This window comes from Anomaloglossus baeobatrachus, chromosome 7 (genome assembly GCF_048569485.1).
Source record: "Anomaloglossus baeobatrachus isolate aAnoBae1 chromosome 7, aAnoBae1.hap1, whole genome shotgun sequence".
Lineage (NCBI taxonomy): Eukaryota > Metazoa > Chordata > Amphibia > Anura > Aromobatidae > Anomaloglossus > Anomaloglossus baeobatrachus.
In genome coordinates this window covers 306,972,803-306,997,346 of record NC_134359.1, presented here as the reverse complement: position 1 = coordinate 306,997,346, position 24,544 = coordinate 306,972,803, and the positions used below count along the sequence as shown (strand labels likewise).

The following is a 24,544-nucleotide window of genomic DNA, read 5'->3' as shown; positions in this document are numbered from 1 at the left end:
TGCCAGTCTTGAAAAAGGAGGCATTAAACAGCAGGTGTCTTCCGTCCTCCATGAATCTTCATTGTATCTTGTCCATGGCGGTTCTGTAAACCCCAATTCTTTGTATTTGGGAGAAGCAGGATCCCTCTATCACCCCAATAAGTCCTCACAGATGGGGAAACACTTCCATTCCTTCTCCCCCGTTTTCCTTCCAGTTGTCTTTCACGTGATGAGATGTTAGGAGGTCGGAGGTTTCCAGCTCCGACATCTGTACAATCGCTGTATCTCCTGCCACACAACCCACTGTCCAAACACTGCAGTATATAAAGTGTTCATAGGGTCATATTGTTGCTTTATGCTTTGCAGGAAAGAGTCTCCTAAAATAAGATGAAGAGGACAGAGACCCCCAGTAATGGGACAACGTTCATTCTTCTTGGGTTCTCAGATTTGTCTCTTACGTCCCAGATCTCGCTCTTCACATTCTTCCTCCTTTCTTATCTTCTCTCCTTGGTTGGTAATGGTCTCATCATTTTGGCCGTTAATCTCAGTCCTCGGCTTCACTCTCCTATGTACTTTTTCCTGAAGGTTTTGTCATTTGTTGAGCTCGTGACCATCACGTCTACGGTTCCTAAGGCTCTTCACAGCTTCTTCTCAGGGGGAAGGTCCATCTCCTTCATTGGTTGTGCCTTTCAGTTCTTTGTCTTCATAGCGGCTGCAGCTTGTGAGTGTGCCATCCTCACCGTGATGGCGTTTGATCGGTACATGGCCATATGTCGCCCCCTCCGGTACACGTCTGTGATGACTGTCAGCTTTTGTTATCGGGTGACACTTTATATCTCTGTTTTGGCATTTGGGAATGCGGTCATCGAATGTTTCCTCATCTATAGTTTGCCATATTGTGGTTCCCATGTTATTTCTCATTTCTTCTGTGACATTCCTCCAATGATGAGTATCGCCTGTGCGAACACATTCACCGTTGAGCTCTATCAACTAGTCATAAGTGCATCTTTTACCATACTCCCAGTATTACTAATCTGCTCTTATACCAGGATCCTGACCTCCATATTCCTCCTCCACTCCGCAGAGTCTCGTCATAAAGCTCTTGTTACCTGTAGTTCTCATCTATTCTCTGTTACTATATTTTTTGGAACTGCCATGTTTGTTCACCTTCGATTCGACAATCCATTTTCACCCTATGAGGACAGGATGGTGGCTCTGTCCTACTGTGTGATCATCCCGACCATCAACCCCCTGATCTACAGCCTGAAGAACCAAGAAATGAAGGACGCCATCAGGAAACTCCACCTGAGGATGACCTTACATTAATGTGTGAGTAAGACGCGGGCTGAAGTGACCAGAACTTTCTGAAGACAAAGTCGATGTTTCCTCTGCTTCATTTCTACATCTTACAGATAATCTGCTGATGGATCGGTTATAAGAAGGAGATCAGTGGTGACAGGAAATGATTTTTTTCTCTTATCTCATTATCAAGTTGAGGAAAATTTCTATTTTGTCCAAGGTCTAGTGTTACTGAACCCCAAAAATGATATAAACCTAATACTTTGGGAGGATGAAAGGTCTACAACAATACAAAACTGCATATTCCCTATTAGGAGAGATATTGTGCAATATAGAGGAACCTATGAGATGATAGGTCTAGTGGTGGATGGTGTCTCTAGGTCCGGAACTCTCATCTCCATCAGTGCTGACATCATCATCATGCTAAATATATATATACACATGTTATCATCTACACCGATCAGTTCAAAGTCCTTAAGAGAAACCATTGATGGAAGGAAAAGCCTAACAGACGTCACAAGTCCTTCCCAAGGCCTTCTCTAATTTTCTATCCTCTCCAGCCTTCCTTACTTTCATGCATCCCGAATGCATTGTGTACAAGCGTCACCGTACACAAAGTTCTGGAGAACTTCCCATCTGCGAGGAGGTCCATCTTCTTTGATGGTTGTGCCATCCTCCAAACTGTTTTTTCTAATGGTGACCAGTACATGGTCATCTGCCACCCCAAAAGATATCTGTCTTTGATGACCCCAATGAGGTGTTACCAGTTGACTTTAGGCCCATGGATAATTAACGATTATCATTGGGACAGACCATCGTTATTTGCACCTTGCTCTTCTTTGGGTCATCTTAGCCCATTTTCGCTATGATTATCCTCCTCTCTGGAACCTCGCATGTGTAGATCTCTTCAGAAATAAAGTACCAGCTCTCAATCCCTGGATTTAGTCTTCAGAGCAATGATAGGAAGGCTTTGTGGAAATTCGTATCAAAGATTCACAACAAAACAAGTGACCCAGGCGCAAATCCAGCTCATCTCCTATCTTCTCACCAGCACGTCCAACTCCAGACATCTCTTAACTCCTCACCAGGACTTCCAGCATCGGTCATCTCTTAACTCCTCACCAGCATTTCCAGCACCGGTCATCTCTTATCTTCTCATCAGCACTTCCAGCACCGGTCATCTCTTAATCTCTTAACTTCTTACCAGCATTTCCAGCGCTAGTCAACTCATAACTCATTGCCAGCACGTCCAACACAAGTCCTCTCTTAACTCATCGCCAGCACTTTCAGCACTGGTCATCTCTTATCTCCTCTCCAGCACTTCCAGCACTGGTCATCTCTTATCTCCTCGACAGCACTTTCAGCACTGGTCATCTCTTATCTCCTCTCCAGCACTTCCAGCACTGGTCATCTCTTATCTCCTCGACAGCACTTCCAGCGCCGGTCATCTCTTATCTCCTCGCAGCACTTTAAGCACTGGTCATCTCTTAACTCCTCTGCAGCACTTCCAGCGCCAACATGTCCAGCATTGGCTAGGCTTTGACACTCATTCTGAGGTCATGACATGAGAACATGTTTAACCCCAGGTGGTCACAAGGGGCGACGCACATCTTTGCAGGTTAGTTCACTGCCATTTTTGCTGGATTTAAGCAAATCGAATTCCCAAAACTGCATGTTCCCTAGAATTTGCAACTGGTGGTACATTCTATACAATTTTGATTCTGTCCTCCTTGATTCTGTCCTCCTTGATTCTGTCCTCTTTGGTGATCGATCTTCTCGTGCGTTTTCAGGTTTATACAGAACTCATGCATCTCGTTAATGCAGAACAAAGATATGTGAGGAATGTTTGGCTTTTATTATCTTTTATGGATTGGTGAGGTTTGTGAACCCTCGTAATGGAGCAATGTATTTCCACTCCGGATCTCATCTTCAGCCCACACATCCCCAAATACCAGTTATAAAATATGAGGGATCAGTCACAGGGTTCAACATTATGTAAGGAGAACGTGTCAGAGGATACAAGGACCACACATATAGAAAGAGTAAAAAGCAGCGAAAAATATAAGAAAGGGACAAAATAAGGTGAACAAAAAAGAAAAAGCAGGTGAGATATAAGCTAACAAAATACCGGAAAAATAAGGAGGACAAGACGGACCCCCTGCTGTGAGCTCAACCGTCTCCGTCTCGGTATTTTTGTAGGATTTGTGTCTGGATAGTGATAAAGAGGGAATGACTGCAGAGAGCAGGCGGAGGTATCACAAACCCCCATCCCTGGTTCATCTTCTCCCATTGGTCATCTTACAATAATGGCTTCTGGCTACAGAAAACATTTCTTGTTGTATGTGTGTCACAAAATCTATATTTTTTTTACATCTGTTTCAGTAGTCAAATGTTACAAATGCGCCTGTTCCCATTGCTGGATTTTGGACGTGTTTCACCTAATCTGCATGTCTTCAGTCATTTTTGGGAAGGGGAGAATAATTTGGGTTAAAAACAGTTCATAAACATAAATATATCATAGTAAAAATGTGTGGTAAAAAATAAAATGGCAATGACAATGGCTAGGGAGTTATAAAAGAAAAAAGCCATGTCATGGCTAATAATCTGGAGAAGCACCAGCACTGGCACCAGCCATCCTGGAAGTAGTACGATCAAATGCAGGTCACAACTAGCCCCCTTTATGTCCTGCAAGTGGTGAGAATATGGAGGGCGTTATAGAATGTATTTCACATCACTTGCCTGAGTCACAGCAGGAAGATGTTACTTCTGTCAGCGACACCATCAGTTCATGTTACCTCTAACAGTGACACCAACAGTTTGAATATTAGTAAATATGTACTGTATGTGTGTGCAGTGTTTCTTTATATGGGTAACCATATATATATACAGTATATATATATATATATATATATATATATATATATATATATATAGATACATGGTTTTGTACAAGTGTATAGCATTTGTGCTTATGTGTGTAATGTATTTTTTGTATGTTGAGATATATATATATATATATGTATGTGAATATCGTGCACAATATCCATATACAGTGTACTGGGTCTGTACTTGTGCATGAGCTGATAGTTGATTGCAGCCCCTCAGATAATGGATCTTACATATCAGATGTGAACAGTAACCAGTGACGTCCATTACCCATGGAACAAACCTATGTGTATAATTATGAGATGTTACACAGCTAACAGTAGAAAATAAAGCAAACAAATTATGAAAAGAATAAATCAGGTGTAAAAATATCATTCATTCTATAAAAAAACATCATTTTATAGCCTGCGCTTATAGGAAAAACCAGTATCCAGGAACACGGTAGCAGACACATGATGTCCTGGGCGGTATGTGTATGTGGCATGATAACCCTACTCACCTCACAGCTCAGGTGTCTCACCCCTCCGCTCCTCACTTCCACCTGCCAGGCTTCGTGGCATCTTCGGATCGGTGTCTGTGGTGCTGGGGGTCCCGGGGCCGTGGTCCCTTGGTTGAAGCTTCCTGGGTTGATCGGGAGGGTTCAGCGCATGCGTTCACAAAGGTACAACACACGCTCTGACATCAGAGGCCGCGGGCTTTATAAGCCCAAACCGAGAAGCTTCAGCCTATGAGTGAGGCCACGCAGCTTCCTGCGCCACTGAACCCCATCCGAATTTGACATGAAGACTGGAAAGGTGACGGTGAAGAGTGGAGGAGCTGGAGGGGTGGATGTGAGGGTTTTTTTTTAACTTTTTAAAGATTTATTGTCTTTTTTTGGTTCAGAAAAGTGGTGACTGAACAGAAGTGAATTACAAAAAAATCTGCATTTTGGTGAGGGTGGATTTTTGTAGAATTCAAGGAGAATTTGATTCCATTCAATTTTTTTCCTCTTCTCCAATGGTGACCCAAAATGTTGACAAGGATCCAATGATATGGATGATGTGATCCTGCTCCGGTGGCGATGACTCTTGGGTGATGATGACTCCTGCACTCGCTGGTATCAGATTCTTCACAAGGCCACACTCAGGACGATAATCAGCACAACAAGTAACAGTATGATGAGACCCCCGATAATCCAGAGCACCTAGGAGACAACACACGATTACTGACACATGGTGCCATCCGTCACACATCGCCCTCTGCCCCGACGCCGGCATATTCCTCTCATGGATTGTGTTTTAGGATTTCTTAATTTACAAAAGCAAACAACATTTTCTAATTTTCTTCTCGTCGTTCCCATTGTTACTTTTTGCTGAGGTTCTTCTAAGGTTCCTTCTGTATATCTTTGCCAGTAACAATACAGGAGATTTATACCATTTTTACACAGTTTTTTGAGCCATGATCAGTCCCTATTTTCTGTTTCTGACTCCCTTTGAATTTACCTCTGGCCTCGGCTCAAAAAAGGGCATTAAAAATAGCATTTGTGATTCCAAAAATTAACAGCCCTAGAATAACGGATCAGATTCTGTGACCAAGCCTCTCATGGTCTTAAGCAAGAAACCTCTACGGAGGCATCAATGTTCCGGTGAGTGAAGACCTCCAACTCAGGAGCGAGTGATCAATAGAGAACCACTATATCCATCTTATACAAAAAAGACGAGACTACGGGCTACAGAGGACTACCAGCCCCGGATAGGGACTTAGTGTAACGTCTGGCCAGTGCACAGCCATTACCTTGTCCTTTCTCCAATTTCTTTTGCCTTTGCCCTTTAATATAAAGAAAAAAGCAAATTTAGCCATGAAATAGAAGAGACTTACACCAGATATCATCCCTGAGTGGTATCTATATACATAACACCCCATCTTATGACAGACACCCCCGGACTGAGGGAAAATATCCTCGTGGTTGTCATTTTTGCTACTTATTCTATCAAATTTGGCAATAGGCTCCACAGCGTGTGCACTGAAGGTGTGAACAGGAGGCACTCGGGCCTCATTGTACCTTGTGCTGGACTTACATGGGCAGATCTCAAGGTCATGTTATACAGTAGCATGCAAAAGTGTGTGCACCCCTGGTCAAAATTACTGTTATTCAGAACAGGTAAGCAAGGTGAAGATGAAATGATCTCTAAAAGGCAGAAAGGAGGACACATTTACTTTGTATTTTAGGCAAATTTTATATATATTTATTTATTTTCTTTCATATTTATATTTTAAAAATCACAAAAAGGAAAATGTAACAATGCAAAGGTTTGGGCACCCTGCATGATTACTACCTAGTAACACCCACTTTGGCAAGTATCACCGCTTTAAGTGTTTTTGTAGCAGCCAAAAGTCTTTCACTTTTTGTTTGAGGGATTTTCCTCTGTTCTTCCTTAGAGATGTCTTCCAGTTCTGTGAGGAGCTTGTCTTTCATGCACTGCTCTTCCTTGGAGACGTCTTCCAGTTCTGTGAGATTCCTGGCTCGTCTTGCATGCCCTGCTCTTCCTTGGAGACGTCTTCCAGTTCTGTGAGATTCCAGGCTTTCCTTGCATGCCCTGCTCTTCCTTGGAGACGTCTTCCAGTTCTTTGAGATTCCTGGCTTTCCTTGCATGCCCTGCTCTTCCTTGGAGACGTCTTCCAGTTCTGTGAGATTCCTGGCTTTCCTTGCATGCCCTGCTCTTCCTTGGAGACATCTTCCAGTTCTGTGAGATTCCTGGCTTGTCTTGCATGTACTACTCTTCTTTGGAGGCCTCTTCCAGTTTTTTGAGATTCCTGGCTCGTCTTGCATGGACTGCTCTTCCGTAGAGACACATTCCAGTTCTGTGTGATTCCTAGCTCGTCTTGCATGTGTGGCACCCCTGAGGTTTCAGTCGCCACAGAGTATTGCACCTGATTTAAGGTGTAATGCTACACCTGGATCCAGAAGAGGTCGGTACCGATTTCACCACTTACACATTCAAATAAACAACCAGGTTGCCCTCCCCAATCGGGACAGGGATAGGGTAGGGTCGTAAGATTGCCTTCAAACATGGGAGGCGCCACCCACTAGTGATAGGGACCCGGGGAGGGGCAGCCACTTAGGGGGAGTTAGGAGCCAGCACAACAGTTAGAGGGAGTTCTCTAGCAGGAAAGGACAGGAACAGACGTGTCTTACCGGTGCTCTGGTGGGACACAAGAGTTCATGCAGTTGCTGAGGGGAGAGCTTCATTGCTACCTCAGAACCGGCGCCACGCAGGGTGCAGGACCCTAGGAAAGATCATTCTCCAAGTTGGTTTTCCAGAATCTGCCAGAACAGGGAGGTTACAAGCTTCCCTGGCCACAAAGAGCCCGAAAGCACAGTGCCAAGATGAGATCCAGGACCCTGGACAGCACCAGGCCCAAGTGTGGAGCTGCGGCACCTGCAAATAGGGACAAGAGTACTACTTGGGACGTATTGGGCTCCCCAAGTAGCTTTAAGCCACGGGGATCCAACACACACAGCGCTAGGAGGAAAGGACTCACCGAGCACCAAACTGGACTGACCTCTGAAAGGATCTGGGTTTGACGGAGCCCATCACAGCGGGTGACCGGTATTACCCGGGCAAGCAGCACTAAAGACAGAGTAAAACACCTGGAACGGCAGCAACTGTCTTAGACTCTTATTCCTAGCGCCGCCGCCCTGCACCTTGGCACCCGCCATTACTACTCCCCTCATCATCCTCCCTGGGGCCCGCACAACCTGTGGGGAGCGATACCATCCATAGCTGCTAAAACCACCCACCCTGGAGGACAGCGACAGCAGCGGCGGCCCATTCCCTGGCCGCATACCACAGGTGGCGTCACGATATTCATCCTACTACAATCCCCATCATCATCCCTCTTTATTGGTGTACAGCCGAGCAGGCCACCATGACATCCCAAATCATCATACTGGCCCAGTGACGAGTAATTCAGGTATGAGATCCTCTGTCCCTGACAACCCCTGCCCCCGGGTGCAACACATGCAATGCTCTCCTTGGAGACATCTTCCAGGTCCGTGAGATTTGTGGCTCGTCCTGCATGCACTGCTCTACTCTAGCCACAGATTTTCATTGATGTTCAGATCAGGGGACGAGGAGGCTATTGAAAAATATTTAGCTTGTACCATTTGAGGACATCTATTGTAGATTTTACTTGTGTTTAGGATCATTATCCATTTGTAGAAGCCATCCTCTTTCTTCCTCCTTTCTCCTCTTTTCATCTTCAGCTTTTTTACAGATGGTGTTATGTTTCCATCAAGATTTTGTTGAAGTTTCATTGACTCCATTCTTCCCTCTACCCATAAAATGTTCCCCGTGCCATTGGCTGCAGCACAACCCCAAAGCATGATCTGCCCCCATGCTTAATGGCTGGCAAAATATTCTTTTCCTGTAATTCGGTGACCTTTTTTCTACACACATACCTTTGATCATTGTGGCCTGAATTCTATTTTATCCTCATCGGTCCACAGGACTTGTTTGCAGAATGCATCAGGCTTATGTAGATCTTTTGCAAATTTCTGATGCTGAATTTTATGGTGAGGACACAGGAGAGGTTTCTGCTGATGACTCTTCCATGAAGGCCATATTTGTGCAGGTGTCTCTGAACAGTAAAACAATGTACCACATCTCCATAGTTTGCTAAATCTTCCTGAAGGTCTTTTGCAGTCAGGCAAGGGTTCCCATTTGCCTCTAGGAATCCTACCAGCAGCTCTCACAGACATTTGCTTGGTCTTCCAGACTTTATCTTCTCATCCATTGTCCCGGTAACGGCCATTTCTTAATTAGATTTCGAACTGAGGAAAGGGCGACTTGAAAACACTTTGCTATCTTCTTATAGTCTACTCCTGCTTTCTGGGCCGCCGCCATTTTCAGAGTGCTAGGCAGCTGCTTAGAAGAACCCATGGCTGCTGTTTTTGTCACAAGGTCAGAGGGAGACTGGTGTTTATAAAGCTGTGAAATTTGTATCACCTGATGATAGCGAACCAGCCATAACCCTCACAGGCTAATTAAGGTCTGAAACCTAAAGTTATCTGAGCTCACAAATATCCAAGAGTGCCCACATTTTTACATTGGCCCATGTGCCTTTTTGTAATTTTTAGACTGCTGCCCAAACTTTTGCATGCCACTGTATTTACAAACATTAGTTGCTGTAGAGAAGGTGATCCTCTCCCCCCATCATTTTGGAAAGTCAGAGACCAGATGGACCAGAAGGGCTCCTTCCCAACTCCCATGGCCACTGGACTATCCCCAGGGTGCACAGTCTACGTGACATGACAACATTTTACCTGCTCGTTATTGTTGATCTGGGGCATCTATAATGGAAAAAAGACAAATCAGTGTATGGTGAGCAATGTCCGGTGAAGATGCCCCATCGCCCGTCAGTCTTACTCACCGGGAAGCTGCCGGTCGGGTTTAAGCTGCCGGTCGGGTTTAAGCTTCCGTTCGGGTTTCTGCTGCCGTTCTCACTGATGAGGTTTCTCTATATGAAATAAGAAGCAATTCATTATCATTTCATACACAAGAAGAATGAAAAGTAAAGTTCAAATGGAGACCCTCATAATGCTGGAGGGGTCGGGATATGTTTACCCCTCCATTCCATTCCCCTCACTCAATTACAAGGTTCAGATATGGCCGATGCGGGGACAACTGTCGCTAGTAGTTTCATCCATCACAATAAACAGAGTCTGGGGCAGTAGAAACAAAACAGAGCTACTACTCCTGTGTAATAAATGGGCATTTTGGTGCAATATGGATTATGTTGTTGCATTTTAAGCCACACCCTCTTCCTGATCAAGCCACACCTTTCCCAAAAAATCCACTCTCTTCCTCATAATGCCACACCCATCAACAAAAGTCATCCTCTTACTCATGATTCCACAGTCCTGTCCACAAATGTCATCCCCTTCCTCACAATCCCATACCCCTGTCCACAAAACCCATCTCTGTCCTCATGATGCGACACCCATCAACAAAAGCCATCCCCTTCCTCATGACAGCACACCCATCAACAAAAAGCCATCCTCTTCCTCATGACAGCACACCCATCAACAAAAGCCATCCCCTTCCTCATGACAGCACACCCATCAACAAAAGCCATCCTCTTCCTCATGACAGCACACCCATCAACAAAAGCCATCCCCTTCCTCATGACAGCACACCCATCAACAAAAGCCATCCTCTTCCTCATGACAGCACACCCATCAACAAAAAGCCATCCTCTTCCTCATGACAGCACACCCATCAACAAAAGCCATCCTCTTCCTCATGACAGCACACCCATCAACAAAAGCCATCCTCTTCCTCATGACAGCACACCCATCAACAAAAAGCCATCCTCTTCCTCATGACAGCACACCCATCAACAAAAAGCCATCCTCTTCCTCATGACAGCACACCCATCAACAAAAGCCATCCTCTTCCTCATGACAGCACACCCATAAACAAAAGCCATCCTTTTCCTCATAACAGCACACCCATCAACAAAAAGCCATCCTCTTCCTCATGACAGCACACCCATCAACAAAAACCATCCTCTTCCTCATGATGACACACCCATCAACAAAAGCCATCCCCTTCCTCATTATGGCACACCCCAGTCCACAAAAGCCATCCCCTTCCTCATGACAGCACACCCATCAACAAAAGCCATCCTCTTCCTCATGACAGCACACCCATCAACAAAAGCCATCCTCTTCCTCATGACAGCACACCCATCAACAAAAAGCCATCCTCTTCCTCATGACAGCACACCCATCAACAAAAAGCCATCCTCTTCCTCATGACAGCACACCCATCAACAAAAACCATCCTCTTCCTCATGATGACACACCCATCAACAAAAGCCATCCCCTTCCTCATTATGGCACACCCCAGTCCACAAAAGACATCCCCTTCCTCATTATGACACACCCCAGTCCACAAAAGACATCCCCTTCCTCATGATGCCACACCCCAGTCCACAAAAGACATCCCCTTCCTCATGATGCCACACCCCAGTCCACAAAAGAAATCCCCTTCCTCATGGTCCAAAAAGGCCATCCCCCTACTCAAGATGACACACCCCAGTCCACAAAAGCCATCACCTTCATAATGATGCCACACCCATCAACAAAAGCCATCCCTGCCCTCATGATGCCACACCTGTGCATGAAAGCTATCTCCTTCTTGACGGTGACACACCACTGTCCACAAAAGCTATCCCATTCCTCATGATGCCATACTTCCATCCGCAAAACTAATCCTTTTCTCACTATGTGACACCCATGTCTACAAAGTCAGAGCCTCTTTCCAAATGAGAGGTGAACGGTGTTTTAAACCCAAACAGAGGTCTATCACTAAGTTCATCACTTTGCACCTAAACTTGTGGTGTTTTGTTCACCACCGTCGAGACACAAATGATAATACATTTTGTGGCACAGAATGCAGGGCCGTAAAAACCATTTAGCATTAGTGGTCCTGTGCCTGGGGTGGCATCTTGCTTTGGCGGCACCAGCTGAAACTGTTTGTAAACTTTAAGATTTAGTTTTTCTAACAACCCTGTCACCTGAAATCAGTACCTTTCTGACAAACAGCGAATGCAGAAGAAGAGAGAACTGTCCCTCAATCTCCCGGACAGCAAAGCAAATGCTTCTGTGTGCAGCTCCACCAATCAGCATAGACATCAATCAGTCCCACCCCTGAGGAGTCTATGTGGCAGAAGAGATCTGTACAGGGACTGGTGTGAGCGCAGTGTACACATCTTGTTAAGTGACATCACTGTACATAGCAGCAGAGATTGTTCTTGCAGGGAGGAGGGCACAGTCTGGCATATTCTTAGGGCAAGGGGTGTGGATGGCACAGTTTTGCATGCTATATCAGCTCTTACTCACCCTCACCAGGTCCAGCACAGCCATTTGCTGATGCTTCAGTTTTTGCTGATCGGCAGGTTCACAGCTTTGCAGCTAATGTCGTCCCCTGCCACTGAGCTTACTAATTGGCTGCAGTGCTGTTAATGTGACATCAGCGCTGCAGACAATTGGTGCTGGACCAGGGGAGTGTGAATTAAGCACAATTTGTTATTTTTTAAATAAATTGCAGTCAAGGATCAGGAGGTTTAACAACACAGAAATCCCCTGTAACAATGGGCGTCTGAGGATTGTTCCCCAGTATTGCAGCACGAGGGCTTTACAGACGATAGTGGCTTGTTCACACTCGGCGTTTTTGCCATATTTTTATGCGTTTTACAGTAGTATTAAAGTGAATCAGATTTGAGGAATCTCCTGCACACGGTGTTTTTTTCTTGCAGATTTGAAGCATTACAGGATTTCTTAGATCCTTTGCATTAAATCTTTCAAGGTCACAACATTTATGTGCAATTACGAATTTTACACTAAAAACTGATGACAAATATTTGATGAATCGTGTCCTAGATTCTGCTGAGGAATGTGAGGAATTCAGGGTCAGCGCAGGGCAGTATGCGGTATATACACCCCTGACGGTATGGCGGCATTATTATCAGTGCTGTCAGCACCCGGGAGACTCGCACCTCTTCATCGCTCCTCAGATCTGAAAAGTAAGAGCACGTTGTCAGAGATCTTATTACTGTTACTACTATCACTACTACTCTTATCATCTTCCACTATCATTTCCTCCGGTCACACGATGATAAAACCCACGGACACAAGACGGATCATGTACATTAAATGGCCTCTGTCTGCAGGTTCCTGCTCTGCACTCTGAAGCCAGCATGCTGCGAGGGTTCAGATTCAGTGTACAGCCCTGCGTCTCATATCTCTGTGCTTTTGTTTACCTGCAATGCTAGATTCAGTAGCTTTATCATTAGTGGACTGAGGAGCGTGAGCTGTAGCCTGACATCACCCCCTTCTGTGATTAGCAGCTTCTGTCCATGGCAATGTGCACTGAGAGCCTGGAGTGCGGGGCCAGCTCTGCTACATACAGAAAATAACATCTGGGATTATATCAGAACGGCTGCACCCAGTAATCTCAGTGATACATCAATGGATTCAGGGTCTCTGTTTCTACATTATGCTGCTCTCAGATGAGGTAGCAAAAACCTGATGACAGATTCCTTTTACTGTCCGGTGGTGAACTATAGGGACTGAGGCTACAATGGGTAATCAGCCTGGGGTGATGTGAAAAAGGAGAGAAGAGAAGAGGCCTGAGGGGAGAAGAGGAAGAAAAAAGAGAAGAGGAGAGAAAAGGAAAGGACAAAAGAAATAAGACTAAAGGAGAAGAGAAGAGGCGAGAGACCTCAGGAGAGAAGAGGAAGAAAAAAGAGAAGAGGAGAGAAAAGAAAAGGACATAAGAAATAAGACTAAAGGAGAAGAGAAGAAAGAAAAGCGAGAGACCTGAGGAGACAAGAGGAAGAAAAAAGAGAAGAGGAGAAAAAAGGAAAGGACAAAAGAAATAAGAAGACATAAGGAGAAGAGAGAAAAGGCGAGAGACCTGAGGAGAGAGGACAAAGAAAAGAGAGAAGAGGCGAGAGACCTGAGGAGAGAAGAGGAAGAAAAAAGAGAAGAGGAAAGAAAAGGAAAGGATAAAAGAAATAAGACTAAAGGAGAAGAGAAGAGAGAAAAGGCAAGAGACCTGAGGAGAGAAGAGGAAGAAAAAAGAGAAGAGGAAAGAAAAGGAAAGGATAAAAGAAATAAGAAGACTAAAGAGAAGAGAGAAAAGGCAAGAGACCTGAGGAGAGAGGACAAAGAAAAGAGAGAAAAGGCAAGAGACCTGAGGAGAGAGGACAAAGAAAAGAGAGAAAAGGCAAGAGACCTGAGGAGAGAAGAGGAAGAAAAAAGAGAAGAGGAGAAAAAAAGGAAAGGACAAAAGAAATAAGAAGACATAAGGAGAAGAGAGAAAAGGCGAGAGACCTGAGGAGAGAGGACAAAGAAAAGAGAGAAGAGGCGAGAGACCTGAGGAGAGAAGAGGAAGAAAAAAGAGAAGAGGAAAGAAAAGGAAAGGATAAAAGAAATAAGACTAAAGGAGAAGAGAAGAGAGAAAAGGCAAGAGACCTGAGGAGAGAAGAGGAAGAAAAAAGAGAAGAGGAAAGAAAAGGAAAGGATAAAAGAAATAAGACTAAAGGAGAAGAGAAGAGAGAAAAGGCAAGAGACCTGAGGAGAGAAGAGGAAGAAAAAAAGAGAGGAGAGGAGAGAAAAGGAAAGGACAAAGGAAATAAGAAGACTTAAGGAGAAGAGAGAAGAGGTGATCGACCTGAGGAGAGAGGACAAAGAAAAGAGAGAAGAGGCGAGAGACCTGAGGAGAGAGGACAAAGAAAAGAGAGAAGAGGCAAGAGGCCTGAGGCGAGAACAGGAAGAAAAAATGAGAGGAGAGGAGAGAAAAGGAAAGGACAAAAGAAATAAGAAGACTTAAGGAGAAGAGAAGAGAGAAGAGGCGAAAGACCTGATGAGAGAGGACAAAAAAGAGGAATGGAGAGAAAAAGGAAAGGAGAAAGAAACAAAGAGAGGAAAGAAGATAAGAGAAGACAGGAGAGAGGAAGAGGCGAGAGAGTGGAGGAATGAAGAGAAGGAAAAAATAGAGGAAAGAATGGAGAAAAAAAAAAAAAGAGAGAAGGAAGCAGATGAGAAGAAAGTGTAAGATGGTCAGTGTTTGGAGACTTCCACCCCTAAAGACGCTGACCCTATTGTCTAAATGTAAATGTTGCCATGTAATACAGTTAAGTCCAGAAATATTTGGACAGTGACACAAGTTTTGTTATTTTAGCTGTTTACAAAAACATGTTCAGAAATACAATTCTATATATAATATGGGCTGAAAGTGCACACTCCCAGCTGCAATATGAGAGTTTTCACATCCAAATCGGAGAAAGGGTTTAGGAATCATAGCTCTGTAATGCATAGCCTCCTCTTTTTAAAGGGACCAAAAGTAATTGGACAAGGGACTCTAAGGGCTGCAATTAACTCTGAAGGCGTCTCCCTCGTTAACCTGTAATCAATGAAGTAGTTAAAAGGTCTGGGGTTGATTACAGGTGTGTTGTTTTGCATTTGGAAGCTGTTGCTGTGACCAGACAACATGCGGTCTAAGGAACTCTCAATTGAGGTGAAGCAGAACATCCTGAGGCTGAAAAAAAAGAAAAAATCCATCAGAGAGATAGCAGACATGCTTGGAGTAGCAAAATCAACAGTCGGGTACATTCTGAGAAAAAAGGAATTGACTGGTGAGCTTGGGAACTCAAAAAGGCCTGGGCGTCCACGGATGACAACAGTGGTGGATGATCGCCGCATACTTTCTTTGGTGAAGAAGAACCCGTTCACAACATCAACTGAAGTCCAGAACACTCTCAGTGAAGTAGGTGTATCTGTCTCTAAGTCACCAGTAAAGAGAAGACTCCATGAAAGTAAATACAAAGGGTTCACATCTAGATGCAAACCATTCATCAATTCCAAAAATAGACAGGCCAGAGTTACATTTGCTGAAAAACACCTCATGAAGCCAGCTCAGTTCTGGAAAAGTATTCTATGGACAGATGAGACAAAGATCAACCTGTACCAGAATGATGGGAAGAAAAAAGTGTGGAGAAGAAAGGGAACGGCACATGATCCAAGGCACACCACATCCTCTGTAAAACATGGTGGAGGCAACGTGATGGCATGGGCATGCATGGCTTTCAATGGCACTGGGTCACTTGTGTTTATTGATGACATAACAGCAGACAAGAGTAGCCGGATGAATTCTGAAGTGTACCGGGATATACTTTCAGCCCAGATTCAGCCAAATGCCGCAAAGTTGATCGGACGGCGCTTCATAGTACAGATGGACAATGACCCCAAGCATACAGCCAAAGCTACCCAGGAGTTCATGAGTGCAAAAAAGTGGAACATTCTGCAATGGCCAAGTCAATCACCAGATCTTAACCCAATTGAGCATGTATTTCACTTGCTCAAATCCAGACTTAAGACGGAAAGACCCACAAACAAGCAAGACCTGAAGGCTGCGGCTGTAAAGGCCTGGCAAAGCATTAAGAAGGAGGAAACCCAGCGTTTGGTGATGTCCATGGGTTCCAGACTTAAGGCAGTGATTGCCTCCAAAGGATTCGCAACAAAATATTGAAAATAAAAATATTTTGTTTGGGTTTGGTTTATTTGTCCAATTACTTTTGACCTCCTAAAATGTGGAGTGTTTGTAAAGAAATGTGACAACTCCTACAATTTCTATCAGATATTTTTGTTCAAACCTTCAAATTAAACGTTACAATCTGCACTTGAATTCTGTTGTAGAGGTTTCATTTCAAATCCAATGTGGTGGCATGCAGAGCCCAACTCGCCAAAATTGTGCCACTGGCCAAAGATTTCTGGACCTAACTATGTAATGGGGAGTATTCCTGTACAGTAATAGGATAGAAGTGTAATGCAGATGTAGATGCAGCAGAGTCAGTTGTGTTCCATAGGTAAGGAAGAACTAAGTCCTGTGGAGAGCTAGAGAGAGGACATCACATCCTGTGGAGAGCTAGAGAGAGGACATCACATCTTCTGGAGAGCTAGAGAGAGGACATCACATCTTCTGGAGTGCTAGAGAGAGGACATCAGGTCCTGTGGAAAGCTAGTGAGAGGACATCATGTCCTGTGGAGAGCTAGAGAGGGGACATCACATCCTCTGGAGAGCAAGTGAGAGGACATCAGGCCCTGTGGAGAGCTAGTGAGAGGACATCATGTCCTGTGGAGAACTAGAGAGAGGACATCACATCCTGTGTAGAGCGAGTGAGAGGACATCAGGCCCTGTGGAGAGCTAGTGAGAGGACATCATGTCCTGTGGAGAGCTAGAGAGAGGACATCCCATCCTGTGGAGAGCGAGTGAGAGGACATCAGGCCCTGTGGAGAGCTAGTGAGAGGACATCATGTTCTGTGGAGAGCGAGAGAGAGGGCATCCCATCCTGTGGAGAGCGAGTGAGAGGACATCACGTCCTGTGGAGTTCTAGTGAGAGGACATCACGTCCTGTGGAGAGCTAGTAGGAGGACATCACGTCCTGTGGAGAGCTAGCGAGAGGACATCAGGCCCTGTGGAGTTCTAGTGAGAGGACATCACATCCTGTGGAGGGTGAGTGAGAGGACATCACATCCTGTGGAGAGTGAGTGAGAGGAAATAACATCCTGTGGAGAGTGAGTGAGAGGACATCACATCCTGTGGAGAGTGAGTGAGAGGACATCACATCCTGTGGAGAGTGAGTGAGAGGACATCACATCCTGTGGAGAGTGAGTGAGAGGACATCACATCCTGTGGAGAGCTAGAGAGAGGACATCACATCTTCTGGAGTGCTAGAGAGAGGACATCACATCTTCTGGAGTGCTAGAGAGAGGACATCAGGTCCTGTGGAAAGCTAGTGAGAGGACCTCAGATCCTGTGGAGTGCTAGAGAGGGGACATCACATCCTCTGGAGAGCAAGTGAGAGGACATCACATCTTCTGGAGAGCTAGAGAGAGGACATCACATCTTCTGGAGTGCTAGAGAGAGGACATCAGGTCCTGTGGAAAGCTAGTGAGAGGACATCATGTCCTGTGGAGAGCTAGAGAGGGGACATCACATCCTCTGGAGAGCAAGTGAGAGGACATCAGGCCCTGTGGAGAGCTAGTGAGAGGACATCATGTCCTGAGGAGAACTAGAGAGAGGACATCACATCCTGTGTAGAGCGAGTGAGAGGACATCAGGCCCTGTGGAGAGCTAGTGAGAGGACATCATGTCCTGTGGAGAGCTAGAGAGAGGACATCCCATCCTGTGGAGAGCGAGTGAGAGGACATCAGTCCCTGTGGAGAGCTAGTGAGAGGACATCATGTCCTGTGGAGAGCGAGAGAGAGGGCATCCCATCCTGTGGAGAGCGAGTGAGAGGACATCACGTCCTGTGGAGTTCTAGTGAGAGGACATCACGTCCTGTGGAGAGCTAGTAGGAGGACATCACGTCCTGTGGAGAGCTAGCGAGAGGACATCAGGCCCTGTGGAGTTCTAGTGAGAGGACATCACATCCTGTGGAGGGTGAGTGAGAGGACATCACATCCTGTGGAGAGTGAGTGAGAGGAAATAACATCCTGTGGAGAGTGAGTGAGAGGACATCACATCCTGTGGAGAGTGAGTGAGAGGACATCACATCCTGTGGAGAGTGAGTGAGAGGACATCACATCCTGTGGAGAGTGAGTGAGAGGACATCACATCCTGTGGAGAGCTAGAGAGAGGACATCACATCTTCTGGAGTGCTAGAGAGAGGACATCACATCTTCTGGAGTGATAGAGAGAGGACATCAGGTCCTGTGGAAAGCTAGTGAGAGGACCTTAGATCCTGTGGAGTGCTAGAGAGGGGACATCACATCCTCTGGAGAGCAAGTGAGAGGACATCACATCTTCTGGAGAGCTAGAGAGAGGACATCACATCTTCTGGAGTGCTAGAGAGAGGACATCAGGTCCTGTGGAAAGCTAGTGAGAGGACATCATGTCCTGTGGAGAGCTAGAGAGGGGACATCACATCCTCTGGAGAGCAAGTGAGAGGACATCAGGCCCTGTGGAGAGCTAGTGAGAGGACATCATGTCCTGTGGAGAACTAGAGAGAGGACATCACATCCTGTGTAGAGCGAGTGAGAGGACATCAGGCCCTGTGGAGAGCTAGTGAGAGGACATCATGTCCTGTGGAGAGCTAGAGAGAGGACATCCCATCCTGTGGAGAGCGAGTGAGAGGACATCAGGCCCTGTGGAGAGCTGGTGAGAGGACATCATGTCCTGTGGAGAGCGAGAGAGAGGGCATCCCATCCTGTGGAGAGCGAGTGAGAGGACATCACGTCCTGTGGAGTTCTAGTGAGAGGACATCACGTCCTGTGGAGAGCTAGTAGGAGGACATCACGTCCTGTGGAGAGCTAGCGAGAGGACATCAGGCCCTGTGGAGTTCTAGTGAGAGGACATCACATCCTGTGGAGGGTGAGTGAGAGGACATCACATCCTGTGGAGAGTGAGTGAGAGGAAATAACATCCTGTGGAGAGTGAGTGAGAGGACATCACATCCTGTGGAGAGTGAGTGAGAGGACATCACATCCTGTGGAGAGTGAGTGAGAGGACATCACATCTATTGGAGAGCTAGAGAGAGGACATCACATCTGTTGGAGAGCTAGAGAGAGGACATCACATCTTCTGGAGTGCTAGAGAGAGGACATCAGGTCCTGTGGAAAGCTAGTGAGAGGACATCAGACCCTGTGGAGAGCTAATGAGAGGACATCAGACCCTGTGGAGAGCTAGCACAAGGATATCATGTCCTGCAGAGGTCTAGTGAGAGGACATCACGTCCTGTGGAGTGCTATCATGTATAATGTACAGAGGTGACATTGTAGGGAGGACGCTGCCGCGGGGACACCACGTATAGTGTACAGAGGGGACATTGTAGAGAGGACGCTGCCCCGGGGACACCACGTATAGTGTACAGAGGTGACATTGTAGAGAGGACACCGCCCCGTCCAGGTGCAGATTTCACACTTTATTCATCTGCATCAGATTTGCCCCCTTTTCCCCTGTAATCTGACTCTGCTTTTGGCCCTGGGGGCACATAATGATTTAGGACCTGGGGTCTCCTCACCTGAGCCGGCTCGCTGGGACGATCTGACGCTGCTGTCATCTGATGGAGACAAGAGAGAAAATAAGATACGGTAATGATAACAGATCAGAACAATGCCAAAGACTTTACCCCCCGAGTGTCACCGTGACCTCTGCACCCCACAAACGCACTGCCAGGAGGAGCCTGGACTTGTGGAGGTGTCTGGTGGAACATGGACAATTTGGGGGAAACTTTTGTATCTAAATTTTGGTGTTTTTGTCTGTAAAACTTTTTGTAATATGTTTTTTTAACAATTTTTTCCCTTCTCCATCCTCTATGTATATTGTAATCGGGTTTTATGATCAATTATTCTCAGTCTTCTACATCCTCTGTGTATCACTGTACATAGCATAGTATAGGATGGAGTTATCGGAGATCAGTCAGTGAGCGTCTTCTTTCTGTAATCTTCTCCGTCCTCTGTGTATCACTGTACATAGTATACTATAGGATGGAGTTATCGGAGATCAGTCAGTGAGCGTCTTCTTTCTGTAATCTTCTCTGTCCTCTGTGTATCACTGTACATAGCATAGTATAGGATGGAGTTATCGGAGATCAGTCAGTGAGCGTCTTCTTTCTGTAATCTTCTCCGTCCTCTGTGTATCACTGTACATAGTATACTATAGGATGGCGTTATCGGAGATCAGTCAGTGAGCGTCTTCTTTCTGTAATCTTCTCCGTCCTCTGTGTATCACTGTACATAGTATACTATAGGATGGAGTTATCGGAGATCAGTCAGTGAGCGTCTTCTTTCTGTAATCTTCTCCGTCCTCTGTGTATCACTGTACATAGCATAGTATAGGATGGAGTTATCGGAGATCAGTCAGTGAGCGTCTTCTTTCTGTAATCTTCTCCGTCCTCTGTGTATCACTGTACATAGTATACTATAGGATGGCGTTATCGGAGATCAGACAGTGAGCGTCTTCTTTCTGTAATCTTCTCCGTCCTCTTTGTATCACTGTACATAGCATACTATAGGATGGAGTTAACGGAGATCAGTCAGTGAGCGTCTTCTTTCTGTAATCTTCTCCGTCCTCTGTGTATCAATGTACATACAGTTAGGTCCAGAAATATTTGGACAGTGACACAAGTTTTGTTATTTTAGCTGTTTACAAAAACATGTTCAGAAATACAATTCTATATATAATATGGGCTGAAAGTGCACACTCCCAGCTGCAATATGAGAGTTTTCACATCCAAATCGGAGAAAGGGTTTAGGAATCATAGCTCTGTAATGCATAGCCTCCTCTTTTTCAAGGGACCAAAAGTAATTGGACAAGGGACTCTAAGGGCTGCAATTAACTCTGAAGGTGTCTCCCTCGTTAACCTGTAATCAATGAAGTAGTTAAAAGGTCTGGGGTTGATTACAGGTGTGTGGTTTTGCATTTGGAAGCTGTTGCTGTGACCAGACAACATGCGGTCTAAGGAACTCTCAATTGAGGTGAAGCAGAACATCCTGAGGCTGAAAAAAAAGAAAAAATCCATCAGAGAGATAGCAGACATGCTTGGAGTAGCAAAATCAACAGTCGGGTACATTCTGAGAAAAAAAGGAATTGACTGGTGAGCTTGGGAACTCAAAAAGGCCTGGGCGTCCACGGATGACAACAGTGGTGGATGATCGCCGCATACTTTCTTTGGTGAAGAAGAACCCGTTCACAACATCAACTGAAGTCCAGAACACTCTCAGTGAAGTAGGTGTATCTGTCTCTAAGTCACCAGTAAAGAGAAGACTCCATGAAAGTAAATACAAAGGGTTCACATCTAGATGCAAACCATTCATCAATTCCAAAAATAGACAGGCCAGAGTTACATTTGCTGAAAAACCCCTCATGAAGCCAGCTCAGTTCTGGAAAAGTATTCTATGGACAGATGAGACCAAGATCAACCTGTACCAGAATGATGGGAAGAAAAAAGTTTGGAGAAGAAAGGGAACGGCACATGATCCAAGGCACACCACATCCTCTGTAAAACATGGTGGAGGCAACGTGATGGCATGGGCATGCATGGCTTTCAATGGCACTGGGTCACTTGTGTTTATTGATGACATAACAGCAGACAAGAGTAGCCGGATGAATTCTGAAGTGTACCGGGATATACTTTCAGCCCAGATTCAGCCAAATGCCGCAAAGTTGATCGGACGGCGCTTCATAGTACAGATGGACAATGACCCCAAGCATACAGCCAAAGCTACCCAGGAGTTCATGAGTGCAAAAAAGTGGAACATTCTGCAATGGCCAAGTCAATCACCAGATCTTAACCCAATTGAGCATGCATTTCACTTGCTCAAATCCAGACTTAAGACGGAAAAACCCACAAAAAAGCAAGACCTGAAGGCTGCGGCTGTAAAGGCCTGGCAAAGCATTAAGAAGGAGGAAACCCAGCGTTTGGTGATGTCCATGGGTTCCAGACTTAAGGCAGTGATTGCCTCCAAAGGATTCGCAACAAAATATTGAAAATAAAATTTTTTTGTTTGGGTTTGGTTTATTTGTCCAATTACTTTTGACCTCCTAAAATGTGGAGTGTTTGTAAAGAAATTTGACAATTCCTACAATTTCTATCAGATATTTTTGTTCAAACCTTCAAATTAAACGTTACAATCTGCACTTGAATTCTGTTGTAGAGGTTTCATTTCAAATCCAATGTGGTGGCGTGCAGAGCCCAACTCGCCAAAATTGTGTCACTGGCCAAAGATTTCTGGACCTAACTGTAGCATACTATAGGATGGAGTTATCGGAGATCAGTCAGTGAGCGTCTTCTTTCTGTAATCTTCTCCGTCCTCTGTGTATCACTGTACATAGCATACTATAGGATGGAGTTATCGGAGATCAGTCAGTGAGCGTCTTCTTTCTGTAATCTTCTCTGTCCTCTGTGTATCACTGTACATAGCATAGTATAGGATGGCGTTATCGGAGATCAGACAGTGAGCGTCTTCTTTCTGTAGTTTTCTCCGTCCTCTGTGTATCACTGTACATAGCATAGTATAGGATGGAGTTATCGGAGATCGGACAGTGAGCGTCTTCTTTCTGTAATCTTCTCCGTCCTCTGTGTATCACTGTACATAGCATAGTATAGGATGAAGTTATCGGAGATCAGTCAGTGAGAGTCTTCTTTCTGTATTCTTCTCCGTCCTCTGTGTATCACTGTACATAGCATAGTATAGGATGGAGTTATCGGAGATCAGTCAGTGAGCGTCTTCTTTCTGTAATCTTCTCTGTCCTCTGTGTATCACTGTACATAGCATAGTATAGGATGGAGTTATCGGAGATCAGTCAGTGAGAGTCTTCTTTCTGTAATCTTCTCCGTCCTCTGTGTATCACTGTACATAGCATACTATAGGATGGAGTTATCGGAGATCAGTCAGTGAGAGTCTTCTTTCTGTAGTTTTCTCCGTCCTCTGTGTATCACTGTACATAGCATACTATAGGATGGAGTTATCGGAGATCAGTCAGTGAGCGTCTTCTTTCTGTAATCTTCTCCGTCCTCTGTGTATCACTGTACATAGCATACTATAGGATGGAGTTATCGGAGATCAGTCAGTGAGCGTCTTCTTTCTGTAATCTTCTCCGTCCTCTGTGTATCACTGTACATAGCATAGTATAGGATGGAGTTATCGGAGATCAGTCAGTGAGCGTCTTCTTTCTGTAATCTTCTCCGTCCTCTGTGTATCACTGTACATAGCATACTATAGGATGGAGTTATCGGAGATCAGTCAGTGAGCGTCTTCTTTCTGTAATCTTTCCGTCCTCTGTGTATCACTGTACATAGCATACTATAGGATGGAGTTATCAGAGATCAGACAGTGAGCGTCTTCTTTCTGTAATCTTCTCTGTCCTCTGTGTATCACTGTACATAGCATACTATAGGATGGAGTTATCGGAGATCAGTCAGTGAGCGTCTTCTTTCTGTAATCTTCTCTGTCCTCTGTGTATCACAGTACATAGCATACTATAGGATGGAGTTATCGGAGATCAGTCAGTGAGCGTCTTCTTTCTGTAATCTTCTCTGTCCTCTGTGTATCACTGCACATAGCATACTATAGGATGGAGTTATCGGAGATCAGTCAGTGAGCGTCTTCTTTCTGTAGTTTTCTCCATCCTCTGTGTATCACTGTACATAGCATACTATAGGATGGAGTTATCGGAGATCAGTCAGTGAGAGTCTTCTTTCTGTATTCTTCTCCGTCCTCTGTGTATCACTGTACATAGCATAGTATAGGATGGAGTTATCGGAGATCAGTCAGTGAGCGTCTTCTTTCTGTAATCTTCTCCGTCCTCTGTGTATCACTGTACATAGCATACTATAGGATGGAGTTATCGGAGATCAGTCAGTGAGCGTCTTCTTTCTGTAATCTTCTCCGTCCTCTGTGTATCACTGTACATAGCATAGCATAGGATGAAGTTATCGGAGATCAGTCAGTGAGCGTCTTCTTTCTGTAATCTTCTCTGTCCTCTGTGTATCACTGTACATAGCATACTATAGGATGGAGTTATCGGAGATCAGTCAGTGAGCGTCTTCTTTCTGTAATCTTCTCCGTCCTCTGTGTATCACTGTACATAGCATACTATAGGATGGAGTTATCGGAGATCAGTCAGTGAGCGTCTTCTTTCTGTAATCTTCTCTGTCCTCTGTGTATCACTGTACATAGCATACTATAGGATGGAGTTATCGGAGATCAGTCAGTGAGCGTCTTCTTTCTGTAATCTTCTCTGTCCTCTGTGTATCACTGTACATAGCATACTATAGGATGGAGTTATCGGAGATCAGTCAGTGAGCGTCTTCTTTCTGTAATCTT

General features: G+C 45.1%; 2 protein-coding genes across 2 annotated transcripts in view; one reads left to right on the top strand and one right to left on the bottom strand.

Moving 5' to 3' along the window:
• Nucleotides 1–366: 366 nt before the first annotated feature.
• On the top strand, nt 367–1,305 carry LOC142246589 (olfactory receptor 5AN6-like). Its single transcript, XM_075319657.1, has one exon. It carries the CDS (start codon nt 367–369, stop codon nt 1,303–1,305), a length of 939 nt encoding a protein of 312 aa, XP_075175772.1.
• A 2,967-nt stretch (nt 1,306–4,272) lies between these two features.
• Nucleotides 4,273–24,544, bottom strand: part of LOC142246588 (uncharacterized) — a 78,215-nt gene continuing 57,943 nt past the window's right edge. The window contains exons 6-11 of the mRNA XM_075319656.1: nt 19,738–19,776; nt 12,709–12,728; nt 9,577–9,663; nt 9,470–9,496; nt 5,938–5,970; nt 4,273–5,347 (exon numbers count right to left, since the gene is read on the bottom strand). Of these exons, the coding sequence (XP_075175771.1) occupies nt 5,273–5,347; nt 5,938–5,970; nt 9,470–9,496; nt 9,577–9,663; nt 12,709–12,728; nt 19,738–19,776 (281 nt within the window). The 3' untranslated portion in view covers nt 4,273–5,272. The remainder of the gene's footprint in view (nt 5,348–5,937; nt 5,971–9,469; nt 9,497–9,576; nt 9,664–12,708; nt 12,729–19,737; nt 19,777–24,544) is intronic.

Coding starts and splice junctions, on each gene's coding strand:
- LOC142246589 (XM_075319657.1), top strand. CDS start 367: ATGAAGAGGACAGAGACCCCCAGTAATGGGACAACGTTCATTCTTCTT.